The 21,799-nt window shown below is 46.8% G+C and overlaps 1 protein-coding gene across 3 annotated transcripts in view; it reads right to left on the bottom strand.

The window, feature by feature from the left end:
* Positions 1–21,799, bottom strand: part of SPTBN1 (spectrin beta, non-erythrocytic 1) — a 193,690-nt gene that overhangs the window by 103,249 nt on the left and 68,642 nt on the right. Inside the window, exon 1 of one of the 3 annotated variants that reach the window (XM_033414186.2) lies at positions 8,082–9,168. The exons of the other annotated variants lie outside the window; for them this stretch is intronic. Coding sequence (XP_033270077.1) covers positions 8,082–8,190 — 109 coding nt within the window. The 5' untranslated portion in view covers positions 8,191–9,168. Of the gene's footprint in view, positions 1–8,081; positions 9,169–21,799 lie in introns of those variants that run through there. 3 annotated transcript variants of the gene reach the window in all.

Raw genomic sequence — 21,799 nt, forward strand, 5'->3', positions numbered from 1 at the left:
GTTTTTTTAACTTCACAAATTTCTAGAACTGCAGGATTAGCAAGTAAGAGAATCCTAGCCAAACTCTACAAAGATTTATAAAGCTAGGAATTAACCAAACATGCTTTAAAGCCCTTGTAATCTCCTAGGGTAACGCTAAACTTTCTTTAATTAACTATTACTCATTTGGATACTATATTATTTTTACAGTTAAAATGATCCAGTTTACTTCACACACACACACACACACACACACACACACACACACCCCTCCTTCCTTTAAAGCAGACTCTATATGAAACACAAACGTTAAACCTCAGAAAGGTCATAGCCTCTTTAGGACTATTTCCTTCTCGGCTCAAGGGGTAGGGGAGCAGGCAGAGATTATTTCCAAGGCAGCACTTCTTAGACTTGTCTGTGCATACAAACCACTTGGGGATCTTGCTAAAAGGAAGTTATGACTTAGTGGGTTCGGGGCGAGCCTGAGATTCTGCATTTCTAACAAACTCCCAGGTCATCTACAGACCACACTGAGTAATAAGCTTCTAAGTACCTTGTAGTTCCGAATTCAAGGAGCTTATGCTGTTTCTGTTTTTCATCACAACAAATGCAACAGCCTCCTAAGTGGTCTCCTGCCTCTTCTCTTGACCAGCACCCACCTTCCAAAACAAGCATTATACTCAGGAATCAGACTGGCCCTTCCTTAAGGAGAAAAAAATCAGAACAAGTCACTCCCATACTTAAAATCCTTCAGTAGCCTCCCACTGCCTTCCCAACTCCTTAACTTGATTTACAGGACTGTGCATCCTCTGGCCTTTGTTTACTCTCTCTTCTAGTACCCCTCCTATCGACACTTCCTCACTCTGGACTCTAAGCTCCGGCCACCCTGGCCCTGCTTCAGTTCCCCTACCTGGGTCCCCACCTGGAACAAGTTTATTTCTCCACTTGCTTCTACTCATCAGTCAGCTCGGCAGCATAGCGGAGCCACGCTTACTCACACACTTCCTAACCAGAGGACAGCTTGCTTACTGAAAAGCAGGCGACCAATAAATATGTGTTAATAAACAAAGAGGACAAGAAAGCATGTCCTATACTGCTTAAAACACTTTTATCATTTTATTTCTTAGGAGTCCTCTCGCTTTAAAATAGCCTAGATTAGTAACCAACTACTGAGCTTTTGAATGCCAAGTCCTTTGCACCCATGATATACAAACAACTGCCAGATTTTTAAGTAAGCCAATCAAGCAAAGAATACTGAAGTCAGAGGAAGGCTTTACGACGCCCCCATCATTTATTTCCCCCTGTCATTAGTTTTTCATGGCTGGGGCTTCTAAGAGTTGATAGAAACTTGTCAGGCAAAAGGGAGAAGAGGCACTAAGATCTAAAAGTGGCTGGGATCTACCTGGCGTATTTTTGATAATATGCACAAGTATGATTCCAGTAGGAACGGATGAATGGCTGTGAAGCTCTGGTTCACTGGAAACTTGAAGCTCTGACAGATTATTGACCCCATTTGGCAGTCAGGAGTTGGCTGAGGCCTGCAGATGTTAAATGGCTCCTCTAGTTTAGCAGGGTAGAGCTCATTCCTGACTGGCTAAATATCTTTTCCACTACTACACAATTTTGTTCTAAAACATACTTTTCCCTATCTCTTCATTCTTCAGTAAGAAGTCAGATACAATATCTGCTCCTATCTGGGAGCAATTCATGCAATCTGTTCTTCCCAAATCCTCCCACCCCCAAATTGCAAAGAGGGTACAAATGAGCCAATAAGGGAGCGTTTCTCAAACTTGAGTGTACATCACAGTCACCAGGCATGCTAGTTAAAAACCTGTGGCTAGGCCTCACCCGGAGAGTTTCTGATTCAGTAGGTCAGAAGCAGCGCCCGAGAATTTACACTTAGAGCAAGTTCCCAGGTCAGGATGCTGCTACTGGTATAGGAACCTCATTCTGAGAACCACTGAAACAAAGTATTCCATAATACTACTTCATTCATTTACTCCTTAATAAATGCTTAGTGACTTCTATGGGTAAGACAGGCTATATCAGACTTTTGTCTTTATGCTCCCAGACTTTGTGAAATGTAAGGAAAGCAGAGAGGCAGATACTCAAACTCCAACCAAAGGCAGGATGTGAAAATCACAGGAGATTGACCAAGGGCTTAAACTTTAAATCTTAAAGGAAAAGAATCCAAGCAGAGATACTGATCACCTCTCCCTTGAATTAAGTGGCATCTGAACTGAACCTCAAAAAAAAAAAAAAAAAGATCCTGACACAAGAAATAATTCCCAGGGGGAAGAAACCAGGAGAGCAGGAAAATGCAGGGTAGGTTTAGGGACTCATGAGTACCGTGGAGTAAGGGATAGCAGGAGCTGGCGGTGGGCAGGTCAGCTGGAGTCAAATCCCAAGTTTTTGCAGGGAGATCTCTTATCAGAGCCTGCATTTAGGGAGGCTGGGGCAGCTGCATGCGGGGGGGGGGGGGGGCATTAGGAAACCACGGAGAGAGACTAACACAGAGGAGGCAGCAGTGGGGCTGTGAACAGACCCCTTTCTAGGCCCAAGGCATGAGAAGAGATGAAAATTGGGAACACAATCACCTAGAAAGCTTCCTCAGTAGCCAGGACGGTTTAGAGTCCCATTCTTTCACTACCGTTAAGTGGTATCTTTTGCTCAAACGGAGTAACTGTCTCCCTCCTCTTCTTCCTAACTGATCTCCAAGAGTCCTTTTTACAGTCATCCCAGTCAAACATTGGACTTAAGCTAAAAGAATCAGTGTTCCCTTGACTGTCGGTGTTCCTAGACCACCAAACACTGAGGGCACCGCATGTCCAGAAATCTGAGCAGTTCTGCGCTCGTTAATTTTCCATGCCGCCAGAATGTATTCATGATATCTGGGTAAGGGGTATTATGGCTCATACCTAACCTACACTTTGTGGTCCTATAGGAGAAGATCAAGTTTGGAGTCAGAAAACCTGGATTCTGGAGAGGAAGCCTCATACTGGTTGATCTTAATCCAATGATCTATTTCTTTATAAAAAGGAAGAGAATACTCCACAGGATTATTATTAGTACCAAGGAAATGCCCACTTATTTAGAACCTACTGAGTACTGGCTCCCATGCTGGGTACTCTGGATAATCTCATGTAGTTAATTAAGCAAGATGGTACGTATTCAAGTTAAGTGTTATAAATATTAATAATAATAGTAGTACATCACTCAAAAAAGATTCTAATTCACAAATCTGCTTGGAAGTTCTAAATTTTGAGCTGAAACTGTGGTAAACTGGTGAAAAGAGTTTTTTTTTAAATCGGTGACTTATCCCACAAAGTTATCTGCGCTTAGAAAAATCTATAGTATCATAGTACAGCATTGGCAGGTATCCAGGCCAGAACCCAGAAAATGTTCTTATAAATCTTGGCCACCCCAAGAAAACCAGGGTTATCATTTGTCACCAACTCTTTTCACTGCCACAGTGGGAAATATTTAAAGGCTATTACTTTATATCTAAGAACTTAAAGTTTTCTTCATGACAAGCAGGTGTAAACCCAGCAATCTTCTCTCTCTGTGGTTTATGAAATTACACAAGACAAACATCTAGGTACCATAACAAACTGGAAAGTTCTTTTTAAACACTTAAGAATGCATTTTCCCCATGATCTGTGGGTATAAAACCAGCAAAATTCTTTCCCTAACAGTTTAGAAATCAAAACCAAAAAAATGAAGAAATTCAAGGAGGCAACCCTGAGAGAGCACGTAATAAACTTGAGTGTAACACATTCCCACAGCCTGAAAATCTTTAGTCTCCTTCTATGTCCCAAGGAAGACAGGTGACTCCATGATTCCAGAACTGAGCCAGAACAGCTAAGAGAAAGCACCTTCTCCAGAAACACCAGGTGCTGGATGTCAGGGTCAGGCTGCAAAGAAGGCAGAGAAAGTTCATGTTGGTGTATTTCAACTAGATTCTGTCTTCATTATAACTTCTGTCTTCATTATAACTTCTGTCTTCATTATAACTCCACTGCCAGAACTGATAGAATCAGTGCTGTGAGGGGGCAGGTAGGAAGAAGAGAGATGCAGGTTGGGGCTGGCATTTCACAAGGTCACCTTCTCTCTCTTTTTTGCAGAAATAAAATAATATTAATATCTAGAAGTCTTGGAGGAGAAAGTTCAAGAACAACAATGTTCAGCCTGAGCTCAACACAGTGCCTGGGACCTGAAACAAGCTATTTGACTCTCTACCGTTTCATCTTTAAAACCTCGGGGGGGGGGGGGCAATATAGGGGCAACGGATTAAGAGGTACAAACTACTATATGTAAAATAAGCTACAAGGATGTACTGTAAAACACAGGAAATAAGCCAATATTTTATAGTAGTTATAAATGGAGTATAACCTTTGAAACTGTGAATCACTATATTGTTCACCTGTAACGTATATTGTACATCAATTATACTTCAATTAACAAAAAAATCTCCTAAGTGTGCTATGAACACAAGATGAGATACAGACAAAGCTCCCACTAACACGTCTGGTGCATGGTGAGCACTCCATGAAATCTTTTTCCCACTACCCAACGGAGGAGACAAGGAGAAGCTTTCTGGAATAATGGAATGTAAGCACAGTCTTAAAAAAAAATTGTTGGGGGCTTCCCTGGTGGCGCAGTGGTTGAGAGTCCACCTGCCGATGCAGGGGACACGGGTTCGTGCCCCGGTCCAGGAAGATCCCACATGCCGCGGAGCGGCTGGGCCCGTGAGCCATGGCCGCTGAGCCTGCACGTCCGGAGCCTGTGCTCCGCAACGGGAGAGGCCACAACAGTGAGAGGCCCACGTACCGCAAAAAAAAAAAAAATTGTAGGAAGGATTTCTATTGGTGAAATGGAAGGGCAGAGCTTTTGAGGCATGAGGTAGACAATAAAGGAAAAACCCAGGGCTGGGTTTCATGAGGAGCTGCAGGCCTGCCCACCTGGAAGATTTATTTGGTTGGAATGTAAAGAGCTGGAATAGGAATTTCGTGTCTGGGGCCATTTGGGGGAGGGTCCTGAATGCCAGGCTAAGGAGCCTGGAATTTAATTTACGCAAGAGGCAGGCGCAACAGCCTCTGAGTAGAGGAGGGGCAGGAGTACCGTCTGATAAGGGGTGGAGCTGGCTGAGGTGAAACTGGAGAAAAGGTATCATCATGAACTTCTCCCTTACTACAAGCACATTTTTTAAAAACATGTGAGGTTGAGTTTTGTTGTGTTTCAGCAGTCCTCTCTTATTTAAAAAAGAAAAACAAAACAAAAAATCTAACTGTGTAAGATACACGAACAGATTCTGAGGAAGGTGGTAACTTAATCTTGCAGGTGAAATTCGAAGGAGATCTCGAGCGCGCAGTGGATATGCCTGTCAGGTGTGTGCCTGTCAGGTGTGTGCTGGGCGTCAGTGGTTAACGTCTGAAGCCATCAGAGGTGGAAGGTCCTATCTCTTACACCAGGAGCATCAGTGTGAAAGACATCACGCTGCACCTCGGCCCCTTAAGCCCCTCAAGCCCCTCAGTGAGGTTTTGTTTCTAATCACACTTATTTACTTACTGGTAAATCTCTATAAACTATTTTATCTAAAAGACCAGACTCACTTTAACATTGTATTTCCCTCAAGTAGAACATTAAAACTCTGCCCCCTCCTGAGATTTTTAGGATCCAGGGTGAAAATATTTGAAACCAAGAAAACTGCAGAAACATCTCCTACAAAATCATAGTACTCTCAGACTCTAAGGTGTAGACGCTAAATAAATAAGTTCATATTAGAGGCACTAAAAAAAAAAATCGATACAGATTCAGAGGTGTCGTTTGCCAGTATTGGGTTATAAGTACTAGGAAGGATTAAAAAGAGGAAAAAGGCAGCTTAGTAGGCATGTACGAAATTAAATCAGCAGACAGAATCTATATGTTATCAAAGATGTGATGACTGGAAGCACTACAAATACTAAACAGTAAGTAACAAATACCAGATGGGGGTCGCGGGTAGGTGGGGATGGGAAAAGGTTTTATCAAAAATATTCCTCAAGTTTTTTAAAATGCAATCAATTCCATGTGTAACTAAGGATGATGCCAACTGTTTGTAATTCTCCTGGGATCCACCATACTTGAGAGTTAATTCACCCTGGCTCAGTTCCCCAACACGGGTGGTTTTCTGTTATAGAAGAAATACCAACGCTAAACTTGTGCAACTTCTAAACCGCAATATTTAGAAATAAGAAAGTTATCTGCAACCAAATTAGGGGACAAAGGTCATTTAAGAAAATCACCACACAAAATGTGGAGCTCACTCCTTTTGAAGGAATTTCCTTGGGAAACACGAGGTAAAATATCAAAGGCACGCGGTGATTTTCTTTAATTTAAATTTTACTTTTCCAGAGAGGACAGTTTAAGACATTTCCTGTGTGTAAGCTCCACCCTCCTCAGTGAGCAGTTTTACAACCGTCCTCAAACCTTTCAGAGTAACAGCCTTTTGTTATGGGTGGGCCTGTGGGCACACTGCTCCCCACACCTTCTGGTATTTTCTCCTTGGTTTTCATTTCTTCTGAGACTACAGGAGGGGGCTGACTGGACCTCAGTAATAGGTTTTCAGATCAAGGATCCTCCTTGGTGCTTTCTCCTTGGCAGTATGATACAATGAAGTGAGGAGCCTGGGTCATTTGAAGAAGAGGTGCATTCTGAATTCTCAGAACCTCAAACCTCAAACTGTGGGCCTTTGACCACACACCCAGAAGATAATGGACACACCCCACTCCTCTGTTTACCATCTTCAAGTCCCCACCCAGCCACCAGCTCTGGCCCCCCCTAAGTTTTCCATAAAAGCAAATTCTACCTTCGAAGAGCTCAAGAGGGATGAAGCAAAGACACACAACCATTCCCTAGAGAGAATGGAGCTTCCTCTTAGCTAACTGCCCGAGGAATGCAGCACAGCCTAGCAAATGTTTAAAATCATGTCCTGTTCTGCCTCTTGTTTTCCAGAAAAGTGTCATTACTGTCAACTATTTCACAAGACAAATAAACCTGTGAATGAAATATAGCCTCCCCGTCTCCCCAGTGAAAACATTCTAAGACTGAGCTGCTTCCTTCCTTCCTCCTCCTCCTCCCAGGATCCACATTTGTGGCACCAAGAAGAGTTAAAATAAGAAACATACACCGTCTGCAAAGGCTACTTTTTCACAGCACTAGAATCATTCCCAGCCTATTACCGATTCCAGGGGCTTCCTAACGGAAGGAGTTCTGTTTTCAGTTACAAATCCTTTTTCGTGTATAAGCTCCAAGACACCACCGGCCAGGCTTGCTGGCTGGGCAGGGACAGCCAAGGGAAGGGGGCTGCAGGGGCCACTTCGGCCGCAGGCTGCAGGCCCATCACCCCACACACTGCTCTCCATAAAAATATTAGATTCGTTCAACTGTTTGAGATTAATACAGACTCCAAGAAACCTGTAATTGATCCAACTAATCTAACCCAATAGCACTGGAATGACAATAACTGGTTTTCATTATAAATTACACAGCTCACTAAATTGATGGCAAGGCTCTATCCCAACACAATACATCAAAAGGGTTAAAACGAAGCTTCGGAATCAAAACTGTAATTTACCCAAGGCTTAGGAACAAAAAGACCACTCCCTCCTTCCCTTTGCTATTGTTCTACAGGGTGTCCAGCAGTGCACTTTACACCTTTAGGCTTCCCAGAGGTAAAAGGCTGGGTGCTGGGAGACGGAGGCGACCCGGAATCAAATACTTGCATACTAATAGGTCTATTATCATTGACCTACTAAAATGCAAAGATAGCTAAAAAGAGAGAAAATGTGTGTGCAGTGGGCAGCAGATACCTGACAACCAAGAGAGCCCAAGGGAAACTGGAGATAGAGACTCCAAATGGTGGCTTTTCTGGAGTGAAGAGTGAGAAACTGTCTCCTTTAAGTAGTGAATGGGGTGCTCGCAGCCAACCAGAGGCTTTGGGGCCGGGCGCGCGGCCGCCGGTCTTCATTAGGGTCACGTACCATATGGCACAAATAAACCCTCAGAACCACTGGAGGCAGCACGGCCCCCGGGCAGGCCCGGCCTTTGAGACGGGAGTTTACCTTGTAGCTGCTTGAATCTCCCTTCCAGCTGGTTGTAGTTGTAAGGCACCTGCCCCGTGTAAGCCGGCGACAGCGGCCCGGAGATGCTAGCCGTCCTCTGCAATTCCATTATGCCCAGCGTAACGCCCCGGCGGGCTGCACGGTGGAAATCCCGCTCCAGCCCCCTCCTACCCCCATCCAACACGCAGCAGCTTCCGCAACGCTTGGCTCCCGGCCCCGGCTAAAAGGGCTGGACCTTAGGCAAGCCCCATCCCGGTGTGAAAGTCCAGCAGGCAGATCTGATAGGAAGTTGGCCGCAGGAGAGTCCACCTTAGCCCGGCCACTCACGCATCTAATTCCTTGTGGCTTTCCTTCCTTTTGTGGCCCTTGGCTCTAGGCTTGAAATAAATTACCGAGGAGGGGCGGGAGGGCGGAGGGAGGGAGGCGCAAGTCCTACTTAAAATTTTTTAAAAATATGGCCAATCCTAAACACGCCTCGGTCGCCGAGCCCGGGAGCTCGCGGGCACAGCGCACACACCTCCTCCCGGCTGCCCTTGGCGGCCGCCGGTTTGTAATTTAATCGGGAGCCACTCGCCGTGCGCTGGGCGGTGATGTCACCTGATTAGCATAACCGCATTGTAGAGGAAACGCAGGCTGTACCACAAGGGGCGCGGGGGAGGCCGGCCGGCCGCGGCCCCCACCCAACGGCCGCCGCGGGGCCGCCGACCCCCGGGTCGGGCCCAGGACGCGCCTGCCGCGGTGGTACCTTCCCAAACAAAGCTGCTGGAATTACAATCTTTTGTTGAGAGCCTCACGTAACGGAAAAGTCTCCGATTACTATCTCATGAAAAGGAGGCGGCCCAGTAGGGTAAGGCGCCCCGCAGGTCCCCGGCCGGGGCGGCTCCTCCACTATTTAGCTTCAGGAGCTCACGCAGCCATGCGGGCCGCGCACCTGGGCGCTCAGCGTCCTCACCGCGCTGGCACCGACCACGCGGAGGCGGCCCGGCCGTGCCAGCGGGTCAAAGTAAAAGTGCCCCTGGGCGTTGGGCAAGGCCACAGCGAGGGGGGCGGGGGGGAGCGTGTAAGTTCAGGCTCACGGAAGGATATTCTCAGCCGACCTGCCGCTGCCAGTACGAGACGTTAAACGGCGGTTTTCCGGGATAACACCGGCCCAGTAACTCAATGCAAGCTTTACGGGAGCACCGACTTGCAAGGCATTGTGGGAGAAAGGTACACAGGTAAACACCTCCAGGATCCCTGACCTGGATGACTTCAGGAACCAATGAGGAGAGAAAAGAAATCACCCTGAAATCCTACTGTGATTTGTAAAACAAAGCCTTTAAACTTGAGTTCTTCAAAAATTTAAAACTCTCCTCCCTAACTTCTCCCACCAGCCTCAACCAAAAACAAAATCCTCTACATAGACAATAACAGTGATCAAAATGTGTTCTTGGGAAATAACTGACCCTAGTTACCCACCCACCCACCCATCCCCTTTCTCAGTAACTACAGGCAGACAACAAATTACAAATTTAGCGTTTCAAGTGTGTAACCTTGCAGCCATACTCACTGAAGAAGGTAATTTCATTCCTAAAGGATTCCAATCTGCCCTGAAGAGATGGGCCTCCACCACAGGTTTACTTTAGTCCCCAGGGCACTTGTAATTTAAGCAACTGCATCCTGTTCAGGGCTAAAGTTAAAACAAACCCAGAGTCTAGCTAACTGCTCAACTCGGAACAACCCCACTCCTTCCATCCACACCGCTGGGTTTTTTAATGCATCCAGTGTCAACCTTGAGCTTTCTAAAGCCAGGCCCAGGATTCGAAGATATTTCTCCACATCCAAGATGTAGAGCACTTTCTAAAGCCCCTCTACTGCAATTCAAAACACTGACAGCAAGGTGGCAAAATGCAGGGTCTTGGAAGAAGCACTTGACTAGGATTCCCAAGACCTGGCTTTCTAGTCCTGGCCAAGCCTCTTAATCACTTATGACCTTAGAAGAAACCCTGGATTCTTTCTAAACCTCTGCTGTCAGACAGGGATAATTCATGCCTACCTACAAGATTACTGAGGGGATGATGTGAAAATACCCTAAAAATGGTCATACTATCCAAAATTAGAAGTATGTTTTGCAAAATGCACCTCTTCTTGATTCTTCCCCCACATATGACATCAAGGCTACAAAGAGGAGAATGGAGAATTTTCTCATTTGAGATCTTTTTAACGGGCCCCTCTTCACTATTAAATATACTGGTGATATGGTAAGTCTCTAAGTGTCTAGCATGGGCACACAAAATGAGACTGCAAAGTGCTTGACAATTTACAACACATTTTTAATCTTTAAGCCACTGAGTGAACAGAGTATGAGTCACCACTCTTAGTCTCCCTTTCAGTTCCCTCTGGTACAGGGAAGTAGGTAAAATAAGCTTTCTAATTTACCAGGTTACATGCGATGTGATGGAGGGAGAGGCTGGGGCTCGTGTAGCCACGTTGGATACTCAAGAGCACACAGAACAAGCCAGGTGAAGTGGACACATGTAAATATTAGAAAGAAAGGTTTTGAGGCTAGGAAAGGGTTTAATAACCCCACAGGGGCAGGGGGTGAGACGTGGGAATGCTGTGGTGTGATGGGGCCAGGGAAGAAGAGGACCCAACCCTGATGGCTCACGTGACCACCTCCACCTCAGCAGCGGGAGGAGGTAAAGGACGGCCAGAGCACTCATGCTTTATTCCACGCAGTATTTCCTGGATGCCAACTGTACGCAGGGCACACTGCCTGGTGTTTTGGAGGAGTCAAAGATAACTGGGAGAGATGGTAGCCAAAGGAGATGGGACAGATACGCCAATAGTCCAAAACCAGAACAGAGTGAGGAGTAGGTAGGGGAGCTGCACAGGAAGGCAGGAAGAACCACCCCAGGAGGGAGTGGCATTTGACCAGACCTTGAAGCACAGGTAGACTATCAACAGTCTGGGATGAGGGGGAAGCTCTTCTCCTCGTTGGGGGAAAGCAGCCCAAGTAAAGGCACCAACTGGACTGTCGGGAGAACAGTACCAGCGGGTGCTACCGTTTGACTGAAACGTAAGGAACTAGGGTCAGGCGGGAGGAAAGCCGAGAGAGGCAGGCTTGGAACCACTGGAGATTTTTGAGCCAGAGGAGGACGGGTTCTGGGTTGGGCTCTAGGGACAATTAATCTGGCAGTGGTAGATTAGAATGGGTTGAAAGGAGAGAGACATTAAAGGCAGCAAGGTGGTCACTACAGTTGTCCAGGTCAAAGGGCTAGTCAGGGTACGGCAATAGGAGCAGAAAGGAATGGGATGATGCAAGAGTTAATCCATAGGACTTTGGTAACCAATTCAAGTCCTGTGGGACTTCAAAGTCTTTGGGAGGTTCAAAGGCTAGGGGTGAGCTTCAGACTCTGGGGTTTTTAGAGCCGGCTGTGGGGTACAGGGTGGGAATGAACATTTTCTTCCAGACAGGCTGCAACTCCACAGGGTGACATGTCCAGAAGCAGTCAGGGACGTGGAAACAGCTCAAGGCTGAAGATACAGCCCGTGCACAGAGAGTTGAGACTGCAGTGGGCTGAAGCCTAGGAAGGGATGTAGGAGGCAAGCGGCTGAGCAGAGAGCCCTGGGGAAGGCCAGCATCTGGGAGGAAGGAGCAACAACAGTGGAGACACCAAGGGATTCATAGAATGAAAGTTCAAGAGAGGGGAGAGATAGTCAAGCAGGGAAGGTGGTAGCCGGATGGCAGCACGTGCTGCAGAAAGAACAGGGAACAGAGAACAATCAGAGAACAGGTGATCCAGTGTGTGAATTAGGAGGTCACGGGGATAATACAAGCTCAAGTGAGGTCACAGGGAGTTGGAGAACGAGAAAACAGAAGATGGAGGACAAGAAGGTAGAGGTGGTGAAGGCCAGATGAGGGAAGGGAGCTACAGGACCAGGGAAGGGTTCGCGGGGCAGGCCGAGCCGGCATGTCCTCCGCGCACAGGCTTCAGCCCCGAGGTGGCACGGGCAGGAAAAGGCCGGTGGGCAAAGGCTCACCGGTGTGGCTGGCACGGGCAGCTTCAGCCAAGAGGAGGCCCACTAACCTTCAGAGGCAGGCGGGCAAGGACGGAGACGTGCTGAGGAGGAAAGGAGGAATTGAAAGGAGCCTGCCCAGCTCTAACTCAATAGGGCAAGAGGCCAGGGGTCCGAGGCACAGTTTTATTTCTAGTGATCTGAGAAAGAGAATCCTGAAGACACCTATGACAGAAACACGCAGCGTGTGAATGGGAACATTAATGCGGGGGGCGGGGCTCAGAATGCTCAACACTCAAGCTTCCCCCAGAAACAGACCCTGCCATCTCGGATATCAACACACGTGGCCAACCCTGCTAAGTGGCTGTGCCTGCCTTCAAGCTGCATTCCAAGGCGTGAGAATTCCCTGGCAATCCAGTGGGCAGGACTTGGTGCTCTCACTGACAAGGGCGCCGGGTTCAATCCCTGGTCAGGGAACTAAGATTCCACCAGCCGCACGACACAGCCCCAAAAAAATAGAAAATGATTCCAAGGCGTAACGAAAGATGGCCACGATTGACTGCTCAAGTCAGCGATGGGACTGAAGCAACTGAAGCCCAAGTAACATGTATCTGCTATCCTTGTGATGCCAGAAAGGTAAAGCCAGGTTGCTATGGTTATCTGTAGACAGCACAAATCAGAAGTGCTGTGGTGTGGTGGAAAGACTCAAGACCACAGTCAGGTTCTCAGGCTCACCCCAACTCCTGAGGGCCACCAAGGAGCTAAGTAACTGCACAGGTGCCTTACCTCCCTGGGCCTTGCAATCCTCGCCCACAAATCAAACAGGTTGGAATCTCTGGTCATAAAAACTCCTTCTGGTTCTAAATGTATGAGTGATTTGAGTGATTTGAGTTTTTGAGTTTTTGAGTGATTTGAGTTCATCTCCACATAAACTGAATGGCCACAATAACAACATCACATTATTACAGCACCCTGTAGCTTTCGTATACATTTTCTCAAGTGAGGTAGGTATTGTGTCCATTTCGCAGACAAGGCAACAGAGGTTCAGAGAGATACAGTGTCTTGCCCAGGGCCGCACAGCCGCTGAGGCAGAGACACACCTGGACGGCAGACCTACCGTTCTAACGATGTTTCTCCTATGTACTCAGAGTATACTATCAGCTTACTAATGGTGTCTACGCTTTTCAGAAAAACCCTAAGACTCGATAAATGGTATCAAGGTAAACCTAAAACCCAAGCAAGCCTCCACACGAACCTAGACAACACTGAGTTTGGGTCAGGATCAGGCATGTTCTCTGCTGGTTCACACAAAAGTTGCTACGTGGAGGGTTCCCTTGTTGCGAATGGGTTTTGTCTGGTCTTGTCTTGTTCCTTTTGTCATACTTGGTGGACCTGTAACTAAGATTCTGTATGATTTAGCATGTAGCACGTGAAGGGGAACACTAAGGGAGCGCGATTAAACCTCTGTTTGTTCCAAGAGGCTTTATGTAGTCTGGGAGGTCAAAAGAAGAAAAAAAAAAAGATTGCTTTTCCTGCATTACAGCAAGCTTGAAAGGGTAAACCGTGGGGTGTTCATTTCCTGAATATCTGAACATTAGCAAGACTGAAATGTCTGGGAGAGGATGGCCAAAATGCTAAGATGCGATGGGATTTGTACACATTCAAGGACTTGACAAGCCAACCCAAAGAGCTGGGAAGGAAGTGGTAGGAACAGGGAGTGAAACGACAAGGTTTCACATACAAACTATCTTGCCAAATTCTCTGCCGCTTTCTACTGCTGTTTCCACATCTGCCTTTCGTGTTCATCGCGGTCAAATCCCTTGACAGTTGGACGACCACAGCCAATTTCTCCTGAGCCTTTCTTTATAGGAAGCCAAAATACTACTACTAAAATAATCCTCTTCCACCCATGTGGCCAAATAGACAAGCGGGCTCCAAACGGTACTGCTGCGTTCATGCTCCCTGCAGCTGAAACTTACATTATCCTGCTGTCTCGTCTCCCCAGTTTTCCTTGTCTTCCCTCTCTGGCCCACCCATTCCCTCCTCCAGGAGCCTCCTGCCCACCTCCCCCAGTCTTGAACCTTAACTGTGATCATTCTCCTTCTACTTCTACTATACATAATGCCTGGAGAGCCTCCCACCCGATAACTGCCTAGTTACTGCTGGCCTTACTCCCCAAAGCCTGCCTCAGGATGCATCTTCTCTTAGAACCCATCCCTTTTTCAATGGAAACGGCCCCACTTACCAGAAAACCCAACCAACCAACCAAGCATACAACCACGAAATCCAGCCAAAACCAGAAAACAAGAAATTCTCTGAAACCTCCTTTTCCCACCCCAAAGAACAATTTTCACAATGTCCCACTGGCAGACACATCTGTGACACTGGCATTTCTGTGCCTGCCAAGCTCTCCAGAATGTCTCCGTTCTCAGGGCCTACGGCCTGGGCGGTTGGAAGCAGTCGGCAGCACTTCCCCTCCCCTCACAACCCACAGGACTCCTAGATCAGGGCTGAGACCACCCCCATATTTTCCCCTAGAGCACTGCCCACTGAGTGTCTGGGTCAGGGTTTGGAAATGCAAAGCTAGAGGAGGAAAGGTGGTTACAAAACAGACTTGGAATCTAGGAAGCTGGCTCTGCCACCTTCTAGAAAACTTTGTGATTCTGAGCCTGAAACACTGGCCCAGTAATGCGGCCAACCTCAAAGAGTTTTTCTATAATTGACTTAAATGTTTAGAAAGATCTTAGCACCATCATAGCAGCTATGATTACTAGTCTTTAAACTTCTCATAGAGGAAATCTCAAAAACGAATTCTGCCCCACCTCTTCCCCAAGGAGGCTACCAGCTGGAGGGTGTTATAGGTTCCACGTGGAACCACTGTCCTCAGGCTGGGAGCCCCTTTGGATTTTGGGACAAGGACAGTTCGGAATAGCAAGACCAGTCCTCCACCTGGGAAGTACACACAAACCCCATTCCCTCTCTGTAACTCACCCCGTTATGCACTGGGAAAGGCATATTCAAAATCGTATTTTATAGTCATAAAAGTAATAATATCTCAGAGATAGCAAGAACACAATACTCACTATGAAACAAGTTATAAAAGGCCTATGTTTTTAGAGAGGCCAATGTTTGTTTGAGGTGGGGCTATCAGATTTGATACTTTGGGACTCAGAGTAAGTAGAACAAAGATTAAAGGGAAGGCTAAAGGTGTTCTCCATCCACAACAGCCACCACAGAGGTGCCCTGGAGGATACGGATGGATGGATGGATGGATGGATGGATGGATGGATGGATGGATGGATGGACAAATGGATCTCTCTCTCTTTACACACACACACACACACACACACACACTCACACTCACCCCTCCCACAAAATCTTACAGTTTTATGGCTGAAATACCGGGGCAAATCTAATTTTTATTCATATCCTTTTCCTGTTTCTTGTTCCACTGGTCACAGCAGAACTGAATACAAAGCACTGACATCTCTGCTGAGAAGGAGAAAAAATGGCAAGTTACACTCAGTAACAAGCACCCAAGGTCCCAGGGGAAGGAAGGAATGCAGTTTATTGAACCTTCTACCCCAGCCAAACCTTATCCTGCATTCTTATCTCATCTGTTATCTGCACATGCAAAGCTTCCCCGCAGAGGCAAAAGAAATGCTCCAGTCCAGAGGCCCCCACCTTTGGCAAACAGGTGTTGCTATGCCTGTGAATATGTAACACCAGCCACAGCCAAGGCTGGGCTCCTCCACACAGGTAGAATGGTTCAAAGGAAAGAACATCTGAGGAATGCAGCTGGGGCCAGGTCTGCTCTTGCCCAGGAGTTTTGATTCTGCTCCCCACCTCCAACTTGGAGGGAAAAGGCTGACACACACAGGGATTCAGAGCCATCGGGCCAGCGTTTTACAAAGGGGCAGATGGAACAGTGACAAGACGCAGTTTCCTGGTAGCATGGCTCATGGGAAAGAAATGGGAAAAGAGGAAATACAAACCTATTCTTTGTGAAAATAGGCCTTTGGACCCTGCCCACAGGTATCCACACCCAGGTTATCTTTTCCAGGGGCTTAACACAGACCGGCTGTAATGAGAAAGGGTGAAAAGAGCCAGGTTGAACAGGCACCTGGAGAGGAAAGGAAGAAAAGGAAGGGAGTGAGGGATGCAAACCTCATCATCAAGACACAGGCCCCGCCGCTCCTGGTGTGCACAGAGCAAAAGCCAACCCACCCAACAAGTTCTCAGCCCTACTGTGTTCTCAGCTCAGGCCATCTGAGGGACCCACAGCGTCATTAGAGGTGATTTCTTCTCTGCAGGCACTTTCGGCCCAGAGCAGGAAACAGGACACACAAACGCACACAGGCATGTACACACAAATGCAAAGATGTGGTAACGCATGACAAGTGAGGTTAGTGAGAGCTGGTGTGAGTACCACTCTGAATGGATCAAAAACAGCATTCTTCTCCTTGGCTGAGAAAAAAACAGAGCAGAGTGGGGTTCCTTCCACCCGGATGCTCTCTGTTGCCATACCATCCTATCTGCAATTTTAATGCGGCTTCTCACCAAATCCCTGACAACACGTGCCATGCTAACACGAGTGTGTAGCTTACTGCACTTATTAACTGCACGTGGGGGACGTGATTTCTCACTCTGAAAAACAGGCCCCGATTACCCAGCTGCAGGGCCATGGAACAGTGCACGCAGCCCCGGCATGTTAAAGCGTGAAATATTTTAAGGGTGCAGTCATTTCTTCATCCTCTGCACCTGAGCCTCTGCTGATCCCTCAATGATATAGCACAGCCTCCTTCCCACAGGGCTTGGCCAGGCAGCCACTCGTTGGGTACAGGCCCTGAATAATTCATGGTCAGCCCAGTCACTCAGGAGCGCCGAGGCCCGCCAGCTGCCATTAACTGGGAGGCAGCCTCCAGGCTTACAGTAGGAGAATGAAATACTATCAACGGCCTCAGAGACCTTCTTTACAGAACCTGACAATCCTTCCCCGTTTTCTTTTTCTCCCCATTTGAAACCAGGTACTTTCCCACCAGATCAAAGTGTAACTGACTTTTACTCTAAGAAGGACAGGTCCCAAGTACAGATGGGGAGGGGAGAAAGTGACGTCCTCAGGTGAGCGCTTGGTCAGGATGTCAGTCCCCCACTCAGCATGCTGAGACGACGCAAGTGAAGGGCCAGACACTATGCCTGACGCCAGACACATGCTCAATAAATGTCAGTCCTCGTCCCCTCCTCCTTCCTGTCTCTCCGCCCCAGCCAAACTGATCCCCACCTCCTGTCTCGGGCTTTCTCATCTCCATGCCTCTGCTCGTGGAGCTCCCCTCTCCTCTCCCTCTCCGGCTAGAGTCCACCCATCCTTCAAGCCCAGCTCAAAACTTCCCTCCTCAAGGAAGGCTTCCCAGATTATCCCAGCTGGAATGATTGCTCCTTTTCAGAAACCCTATACCCATACTGTCAGCCCCGCATCGTCTGGCACCTTTTGTGTGCTGCCTTGGAGTACTGCTTATCTCTTCTTGGGCACCAGTCTTATCTACCTAATTAAAATAATGGAGAATGCACCCCTTACAGACTCAAGAGAAGTGAAAAGTGGACTCCAGTCTCAGCTTCTGACACTGACTGGCCTTGCTGACCCAGAGCCCGGCCCTTGGCGTCTCAAAATGCTCTCCCTAAAAACGAAGAGATCTAAAATAGAAAACCTCCAGGGTCCTCTGGATATAATGCTCTTGGAAATACATCATGATCTGTTTTAGGGCAGATGCAAGTCTTACATAACCTTCACTCCACACCTAGCCCAGTATCCTCTAAGAAACAACTGTTCAAAAGCGACTTAGGCATTTCAGAAGCCTGCACACTGAACAGAAGCCTGAACACAGCAGGGGCTCTGTGAGATAGCTGACACCATATGGTAAACCGCAGGGCCTGTTCCACCTTATGTAACACCCCCCATCCATACCTTAATCCTTCACAAGGTGATGAGAGCTAGAACTCTGAACAGGTGTCAAGAAGGTCCTTTTCAAAATTCACCCACCTGAGCCAGCCATCTCATTTACAGAGAACGAAAATGAAGCACAGAGCGGCATGCCCACAGACACAGAGTAAGTTACTGCACACCAGCAATCAGAAAGCAGGCCTTCTGAATTCCTGCTGCCTCTTTCATTTCCAAGGAAAACCTGAAGGTATCGCGGGCTGAGGACAAAGGCAGTGGCATGCATTTCTTGAGCCCTTCGGTCAGTGAAGCAGGCCCAGGGCTTGAAATCAGAGAAAGGGCATCCTCATCCCCTCTCCCGCCTCCCTTCCAGGATCCAACACCAAGTTGGAGCCGACAGGCTTGTACTAAGTGGCAGATGACCCATATCTTTCTGTGTGTTCTCTGACATCCAACTTGCACCAGCTGAGAGACCCCGGACTGTGGTACTGGCCCCTTTGATCTCACCCTCCCAGCCCAGCAGAGACCCAAACACACAGTCAGCCCCAAACAAACTGAATCCCAGGTCTGTTTGTTCAAAGGTCTGTTGTTCAAAGACCCCCTTTCTCTTGGTTTTCTTCACTGGATTTTTCTCTATTATTCTTTTTTTTGGCTGCATTGGGTCTTCGTTGCTGTGCACGGGCTTCTCATTGCAGTGGCTTCACTTGTCGCAGAGCACGGGCTCTAGGTGTGTGGGCTTCAGTAGTTGCAGCACGTGGGCTCAGTAGTTGCGGTGCACAGGCTCAATAGTTGTGGCTCACGGGCTCTAGAGCGCAGGCTCAGTAGTCATGGTGCATGGGCTTAGTTGCTCCGCGGCATGTGGGATCTTCCCCAAACCAGGGATCGAACCTGTGTCCCCTGCATTGGCAGACAGATTCTTAACCACTGTGCCACCAGGGCAGTCCTCTATTATTCTTATGATGTTCAGAGGGAATAGTTTACTCAGGAGGCATTTTTTAAAACATATCTGATGTATGAATCTATTCATTATAACTAGCACTTTAACGACAAGTAAAGAATGAAGTGAGAGGGCTTCCCTGGTGGCGCAGTGGTTGAGAGTCCGCCTGACGATGCAGGGGACACGGGTTCGTGTCCCGGTCCGGGGAGATCCCACATGCCGTGGAGCGGCTGGGCCCGTGAGCCATGGCCGCTGAGCCTGCGCTCCACAACGGGAGAGGCCACAACAGTGAGAGGCCCGCGTTCCGCAAAAAAAAAAAAAAAAAAAAAAAAGAATGAAGTGAGAGACTAAGCGCTTTTCTAAAACTTGCCATGCTCACCTATAACCACCTCTCCACTCACCTTTTTATTACCATTTCTATCACCCTTTTAAATTACCATCCACCAGGAAAACCACGAATTGTGACCATGATGGTATCTTTTTCCACTACATCTTATCTTAATAACAATAAAAGTTTCAGTAAAGGATGGGGAGAAATTGGAACCCTTGTGCACCGTTGGTTGGAATGTAAAATGGTGAAGCTGCTGTGAAAAACAGTATGATGGTTTCTCAAAGAATTAAAAATAGAATTACATATGATCTAGCAACCCCAGTTCTGGGCTTATCCAAAAGAACTGAAAGCAGAATCTCAAAGACATATTTGCACACCCATGTTCACTGCAGCATTATTCACAAGAGCCAAGAGGTGGAAGTAATCCTAATGTCTACGAATGAATGAATGGATAAAGAAAATGTGGTACATACATACAATGGGATACTATTCAGCCTTAAAAAAGAAGGAAATCCTGTCACATGCTTCAAGATGGATGAACCTTGAGGACATTCTGCTAAGTCATTATGAGGACATGATGAAATAAGCCAGTCATAAAATGACGGGTACTGTATGATTCCACTTACGCGAGGTATCTAGTAGTCAAACTCAAGGAAACAGAAAGTAGAATGGAGGTTGCCAGGAGCTGGGGGAGGGGGAATTGGGGAGTTGTTGTTTAATGGGTATTGAGTTTCAGTTTTGCAAGATGAAAAAGTTCTAGAGATTTGCTACGTAACAATGTCGATATAGTTAACACTATTGAACTGTACACTTAAAAATGGTTAACATGGTAAATTTTATGTTATGTGTTTTTTTTACCACAATTAAAAATAAAGTTAAATGAAATTTAAAAGCTTTGGTACTGACTCTGTGGGAATCCACTACTGGGTATGGGAAGGAAAGCTGATCTTAGGCCATGTTATGCATCTATGACTCCAAACTCAAACAAGACATTCTCAAATGCTATCAACCAACACACTGATCCCTCCAAGTCCTCTCTTCAACTCTTAAGGAAAAAAAAAACTGTATTGGAATCCTGCCAACTCTCATTTTTACAACAAAAGTCCCAATAAAGTACTTATTGACTCCAAATTGCCTCCAAGCCTCGCGTCCGTGTACAGAGTGCTGTAGAGTAACCTCCATGTACTGCAGTTACCCCTAGGGTCGGGCCTTCTGATCTCTGCAAGCCCACCCTTCATGAAATTGTTCAAAAACTGTTTTTTCAGTCAGCCTCTTTGAGACTGAATCCCCAAAACACAAATCTGTAGTAGTAGTTTTTGGTCGTTTAGGAAGAGTCAGCAGCGACACATCGTAGTTAAGCAGGCATGCACACATCTATACAATTTGGATGCAGGTGTGGTGTGTGCGTCCACGAGCAGGCGCACATGTGCACAGGATCACCTTGGCCGATATGAACAGAGGAGTTTTCTGTACTCCTAAGGTTCTGTGATACTGCATCAACTCTCATGAAATATTCAGACTTGCTGATATCCTCTTAATGTGTGCACATAGTTTTCTGTTAATCATTTTAGTGTAATGAGGGCTCATGAAGCAACAGATCACAGTTCTTACTGATCAAAGCGTCCTTCTATCCTGCCTATGTAAGATTATGGAAAGGCAAATGGCAAAAATCATTACACAGGAGAAGGGCCTGCAATTTGAAGCGATTATAATCAAAGTCTTGTTAACACTCTACAAGAGCCTGCATTTCTGACTCATCAAACGTAAAAAGTTTACAAAAAATTAACAAGAGACTAGGACTTGAGTCAGAGTCACATGGCATTTATCATTTCCTGGAGAAGGACAAAGTTTGCTATCATCCCTAAACACAGTTTGCATCTCACTGTGTACACAGAAACCACTGGGAAAAGAGGCCAAAAACTCACCTTGGTAACCACAGGAAGGCAGCCTGCTAACTCCTCAGGAGCCCACACACACTCTCGGAGGCCTATGGGACCTTAGAATACCTAACCATCCCGTCCCTCGTCCCTGGTTTTTCAAATGAAAGTGAAGCTGAGAGAGGCTGCATGATTTCTCTAAAGTCTCAACCCGCCAAGCCCAGCAGCACCTCGAGCGATCTCCTGACTGCAGAAACAATACTGACAACAGCCTCCCAGCTGAAGCCCTTTTGTCAATGCCATGAAAAGCTTTGGGACCTAAAAAAAGTTTTCCCTAGAATATAATGCCCATCCGTAATGCCTGGCTTTTCTCTAACAGTAGAAGAGCAATGCAATAGTAGGCACGTTAAATAAAGTGCCCAGGTATCCCAGGATACCTTCACTTATTTAATTTCATCCTTCCTTAAATATAAACATACCCCTTTTCTAAAAATGTTTTTCAAGTTGTTTCTACAACCTACCAACAGTCATATCTAGGACATCTTTTATACCTCCATGCCTTATAAGGTAATTCATACCACCATAACTTTTTAGTATACTATTTAACACAGATTGTTTGACCTTTTTTAAAAATAAGTC

This window comes from Orcinus orca, chromosome 13 (genome assembly GCF_937001465.1).
Source record: "Orcinus orca chromosome 13, mOrcOrc1.1, whole genome shotgun sequence".
NCBI lineage: Eukaryota > Metazoa > Chordata > Mammalia > Artiodactyla > Delphinidae > Orcinus > Orcinus orca.